Source organism: Borostomias antarcticus (genome assembly GCF_949987555.1).
Source record: "Borostomias antarcticus genome assembly, chromosome: 19".
NCBI lineage: Eukaryota > Metazoa > Chordata > Actinopteri > Stomiiformes > Stomiidae > Borostomias > Borostomias antarcticus.
Window position 1 is genome coordinate 10,122,567 of NC_140252.1, and position 6,334 is coordinate 10,128,900.

Sequence of the window (6,334 nt, forward strand, 5' to 3'; positions counted from 1 at the left end):
CTAGCCAACTAGTTCACATTCTTACTGTCATTATTATTAGCTAGCATTAGCTACTGTTCTTATAGCTAGTGTTCTAACGTGGACACAGGGATCAGGGACATTTACGAAACTGGACCCAGGAGTGGAGCTACTCGGACGGCGCTTAGTGGGCGCGCTCCACATATCGCAATACCCCTGCGCGGGCACGCAAACCTGGGGGCGTGCGGGCGCGCAGGGGAATTGCTCAATGCTTGCTGCCCGAGCACCTCTACGCATATACGTTATTTGCATCATTTGTATGATGCCGTCTAGAAATGACGTTTGATGCCGTCTAAAAATGACGTTTGGAGGCGATGGACAAACGTCAAATTCTGACGTCTGCCGGGTGAGACCAGGATGCTTAACGATATCCCAGGGGATGCTATTTTATTGACTCTAGATGTCACTAGCTTATATACAAATATACCCCATGAAGGAGGCCTTGAGGCCCTTCAGTTTTTTCTACAGAATCGAGACAACACAGCCAATCCCCCCAATTATTTCATCCTGGATCTCGCAAGTCTTGTTATGAGACATAATTATTATTTTATTGCTTTGATAATGATTTCTATCTTCTGATATCAGGTACTAGCATGGGGTCCATTTGTGCCCCTAACTATGCGAATTTGTACATGGGCTTTTTTGAACAGTCTTTTGTTTACGATCCAGACAAGAACAGGCACCTTGACAGAATATTGAAATGGTACAAGGTAAATTGATTATGTTTTTTGTATTTACTAAGGCAACATGGATGAATTGATGGATTTTGTCATGGTATTGAATAGCTTTGATCACAACTTGAACTTTACCCTAGACCACAGCAAAGAGAGAGTGCACTTTTTAGACATGTGGTGTCATAGAAATTATAGTTTCATCATCTCCTTTTGTAATTCACCACCTCCCTCAACCTTTCACATAGCTGTGCTAACCTAATTCATGACAGGATGACCTCCAGGAGGTCCACACACCTAGAAATCTGTCTACTCCAGAATAACCATCCTTTGTCCCTTTGTCTCCAAGAAATTACCACCTTTTCTCATGTCACGTGTCTGTATTCTCGACCACGCCTGCCATTTCATATGACGTACAATGCGTTAGCCAATCACATCCTCAAAGCGCTATACCTGTGTTTGCTTGAATATAAGGCTGCACAAGATCAGGCTGCGGGCACTTCTTTGGGATACCACTCATGTGCGTTGTCCGGAAGTCCTTGCACTCGTATGTTTTCTCAATAAACCAGACTTAACCTGTTTGAGCGAATCTTGGTAAATCCTTTTTTGACTATATCAGTTAAAATCCATTACAGTGGGTGGTGAGAAGTGGGAATATTTTAACGACTACCTTGTATAGGAAGGATACGGATAGATACACACTCCTGTTGGTCACCAGTTCCCACCCCTTAAGAGGGGTCTTCCAGAAAGTCAATTTTATAGACTTAGGAGGATCTGTCATTCGTCAGAGGATTTCAGAGAAAAGGCCGAAGAAATTATATCTAGATTTGCTCAAAGAGGATATCCGCGGTCTTGGGTTGATCAGGCGTACAACACAGCACTCAGCAAACCTCGCTCTGAACTGTTGACTAGTCGCCAAAAAAACAAGTTCTCTGTCACATGCATGATTACGTATTCTCCTCACTCTTACGTGATTAAATCAGTTTTTAAAAAACACTGGCACATTTTACAGTCAGATCCAGAACTAGCCGTTACTTTTCAGGACCCCCCTCTCGTTGGCTCTAAACGTGACCGCAACTTGAGCGACCATGAGTGACATGCGCACTTTACAAACCAAAACCCGAAGTCTGCAGTTCAGACTTTGCTCAGCCCGCTCCCCAACGGAAATTATCGCTGTGGCAATTGTGCCCAATGTAATAACACCTCCAAGACCACACATTTCAGTCATCCACACACAGGAAAACAGTTTCCCATCAAAAGTGTGATCTCTTGCTTGTCTACTCATGATATTTACATGCTGCGCTGCCCTTGTGGATTATCATATGAGGGCAAAACAGTAGTAAAGGGGAAATGCATGTTTAGCCCTGTTTTAAGGTTATTTATGATCATATACAATGGTTCAGATCAAAACATTGACAAAAATAGCACTTTTTAGAAAGTCTGATAATTGCTCTACCACCGTTTTGGTCATACAATGGATGTGGGTGGGCACCGTAAAAAATCATTCTAAAAACATGTTAAACTGTCGATTTCAAAGACAAGAAACTCACCGAGGTGTTAGTTGGCGTTCTGACATATAATTCGCCATAAAGTAAGATTCTAGTTCATCTGGAAAGGCTTTTTTAAATATTTAGCATAGAACTATTTAGTCGCAGCACATACGTGTGTAATCTTCCGCAAACTAGGAAGCCTTGCAACATATACAATAACAATAACAATAGCTATCGTAAGTAGAACCGCTTCCTGAATCCCCGCTGCGGATTGATCTACACATCTACAACAGTCGCTTCAATACAAGTCAATGGATTTCATGAAATGATCAATAAAACCCTACAGGATTCATACTTTGTGGCGAATTTTATGTCAGAACACCAACGGACACCAATTACCCCCTGGGTGAGCTTCTTGTCTTTGAAATAAAGAGTTTAACATGTTTTTGAAAGATTTTTCAAAGTGCCCAACCACATCCATTGTATGACCAATACGGTGGTAGAGCAAATATCAGACTTTCTCAAAAGTGCTAGTTTTGTCAACGTTTTGATCTGAACCATTGTATATGATCATAAGTAACCTTAAAACAGGGCTAAACATGCATTTTCACTTTACTACTCCTTTAAGGGGTAGTCTTGGAAACACCAGGGAATACAGCTCCTTGGTGGGCTATACCTTAGAAACCTTCGTAGAGCGCTAAGGTAGCCTACTTCGAAACTCGACAACGCGGCCCAGGTTCATAGGCCTAGTAGGCAGGCCACAAATAAATGTCCAAAACCACACACTACCTCTTTAAATAGTATTTGTGACCTGAAACCAACGGTTACGGTGAGCTGCTGCATTCGGTCTAAAGAAAATTTATCTGTAGGACTAATCTTCATACCCCACACTGAGGGATGGGTGGAACCAAGCTGAATTTCACGATTAGGCCTATCTTCCTTTAACCACTCAGATCTAAAATGCCTTCTAATAGTAAGAGTATAGTCGTCTGGTCTAATAGTCGGCCTAATGTATTGATGGGGGGTGCACGCATCAAAACCCAACTAGGCTACGTAACAGAGACTAGAATACAAATATTGTAGGGAAAGGCATATAGGCTACAGAAATCTACATTTGCACATAAATAAATAGAAAACATTAATGAGATAGCATAGCCTATCCAAAGACCCGCTTTACGACCACGGCCACATCTTGCGCCTGTAGCCTAATTTCTGATATGTTGTCAGACACAACGCTTATCTAAATATCTATTAGGGATTGTGATATAGGCCTACAGCTGAATTGCGATGTGTCTCACTAGAAAGAAATGGCAAACATTTGGAAAATAAAATTATTGTTGTTGTTGTATTGCATTTCTAACTGAAATATATTTTTAATTGATTTATTTAATTGTAATAAACTGGCAATATATTTTGTGAAAGGTTTTGATAGAAGACCAAACTGTAATGGAATATTCTGCAATTAGCTTGAGGTCAAATTTTGCCGAAGTTATTGAAGCAGAATTAAATGTATTTTAATTGATTTATTTAATTTTTCAGAATTGGCAATGGATTAGGCCTACTTAAATCAAAGATGTGGAAGTAGACCTGTTAATATTCGAATCATATACAATTGATTTTGGATGTTTATATTTGTAAAATATTGGCAAAGAAGCACAAAGAAATAAATGTAGCCTTGTAATTGGTTGATTTAATTGTGGGGGAAAAAGTCGTGAAAGTAAGACAGATATGAATTATATTGTCTTACATGTATATGATATTGTCTTACAGGTATCTCATTTGTTTTTAAGAATGGGAGGGGAAACAAACACATATGCTACAGTATCCTCATTATGATTGTAGGCATACTTTTACCTCGGTCCCTAACTAAGGCACAGAATGTCGAATGTGAAGGGCCGGGTTTCCCGAACGAGTTAAGAAGCACTTAACTCCAAAGTACTTCTTAACTCCCATGTAAAGGGTTGCTTAAGAAGGGTTCCTTAAGAAGGTTCTTTATCGGGAAACCCGGCCAATGTCTGTTGAATGTCTAATATGAAAACAACTTTACCTCGGTACACTAACCACCCTGCCCTTTTATGAGCCCCAGAGTCTTAGGACAAGATATAGGCCTACGGTTGAGTTGCGATGTGTCTCACTAGAAAGTTATTGTTGTTGTTTTATTACATTCCTAATTATGCTTTTGAAATCATGGGATGCGTTTTAGCTTCCCAATAGCCTAATGTGGTAAGGTTAGTCTACTAGGTAGGCTACTCCCTAAACGATCAAAACGAGTCCTTGTTTCAATCACCAAGATAATGGGATCAATTTGAAAAACAAAATGAAATACGGATAGGAACGTGTAAAGAGGCACAATAAAGTGTAGTCTATACAATACAATACAGTATTTAGCCTCTTACCAACGTTTATTATTAATTGCCTTTGACTTGGTTTGATTTGATTTATTATTCATTGGCAATAAAAAAAAAAAAATTAAAGCCTCTCGTCAATCTTGAGAAGTGGCTATAGCCTACATTCTAAACTCAGCCCCCTAAAACAGCAAAACCAACCGATGGCTTAGGGTGGAGTCAGATCAATTGGCTTTAAAAACCGATCAGTCTGTCAAAAAGAACCCGAGATTTCTCACCGTCTTCTACCTAGGCTAATATCTAAGAGTGAATATGGTTGACTGGTCAGACAACGAGCGCGCAATAATCGCGAACGTCTTCGCCAACTTGAACTATGAAATCGTCGGGGCCGAAGCTCTGCAAAGGTAGCCTATACTATCCACATGCACTTTGTCATTACGCATAGGGACTAGCTTACATTTGCTCGCTGTTTCCTCCTCCAGACTTAACATCATTGTATTTTATTTTGCAGGTGCCTGATTGTGTACCCCTGGACAATACGGTACTTCGGTAGCTTCGGAAACCTGTACAACGCTGAAGCCATCAAGGCTAATCCAAAAATCGCCGCTCACGGAGTGGTTGTGGTGCACGGACTGGACCGTGGCATGAAGGACTTGGATAACATGAAAACCACCTATGCTGATCTGGGTAAAAAGCACTCGGAGGAATTGAAAATTGATCCCGACAATTTCAGGGTACGTTTGCTTCGCCCTTCCATTTCGAAATGTCTTCGCCCACTCATTAAATGCTAGACATAGGCCTAACGGCATCTTGCTTGCACATTCGTTTGATATCGATGTTGTTTTCTTTTTGTCTAGCTGTTTTCCGACTGCCTGACTATTGTCGTTGCCTCGAAAATGGGCAAGAAATTCACCTGCGACGTTCAGGCTGCTTTCCAGAAGTTCCTGTCTGTTGTGGTGTTCTCCCTGGGAAGGCAGTACCACTAGACAGCTATCAGCACAAACAGAGAACCATCTTTTCACATTCGTTTGGTAATATAGCCATTTACCCTAATGCTAATGCCAATGAAGGAAAATAAAGTTCTCCATCAAATGCATTTCATGTAGCCTAGTATTTGTGTTAATTATTCTTTTCATCATTCTTCTTTCACTTTAGTCAGTATAGGCGGAATTACACATTTTCAACAATAATTTGACAGGCTACGTGTGTAGCGGACTTGGGGGATTGATTGTCGGGTCTGTAATTATTTGATTATTCCACGACCGCAACAATTAAATGTGGATGAATCGCATGTGAGAATTTGAGTATGAAATAGTTGTTTTCATATTGGACATTCAACAGACATTCGACATTCGAGTTAAAGTACGCTTACAACTAGTCTAACCAGGAACTTGTGTTTCTCCTCCCATTATTTTTTTTATTTAGTCTACTTAATAAAACATAGCCTAGTCCTTCTTTATTATAGGCCTAATACCATATAGACTGTTTAATAGCTATATGTCTATAATTCCACAAACTTTTTCCAACAATTCATTACAATTACAAAATAACAAATAGATTATTTCATTAATGTCTGGCCTCTTCCACAACCTTTCTTGTCACAAATATTGCTGAAATTCCTTAATTTAATTAAAATCCACGAATCAAATACATTTAATTCAGCTTAGATCAATAATTTTACCATATTTGAAGGAAACAGATTTGTTTATTTTTCTAATAATGTATGCACTCACACAACCCATTGTTTTCACAAATGATCGACTTTCAATTAAATTACTAAATAAATAAACATTGTATTATACTAGTTCAA

The 6,334-nt window shown here is 39.5% G+C and overlaps 1 protein-coding gene across 1 annotated transcript; it reads left to right on the forward strand.

The window, feature by feature from the left end:
* Window positions 1-4,792: 4,792 nt before the first annotated feature.
* Window positions 4,793-5,526, forward strand: LOC311321436 (hemoglobin subunit beta-2-like). The gene is made up of 3 exons (XM_084453417.1): window positions 4,793-4,928; window positions 5,036-5,258; window positions 5,382-5,526. Exons 1-3 carry the CDS (start codon window positions 4,837-4,839, stop codon window positions 5,508-5,510), a joined length of 444 nt encoding a protein of 147 aa, XP_084309543.1. The 5' UTR covers window positions 4,793-4,836; the 3' UTR covers window positions 5,511-5,526.
* The last annotated feature ends 808 nt before the right edge of the window (window positions 5,527-6,334 follow it).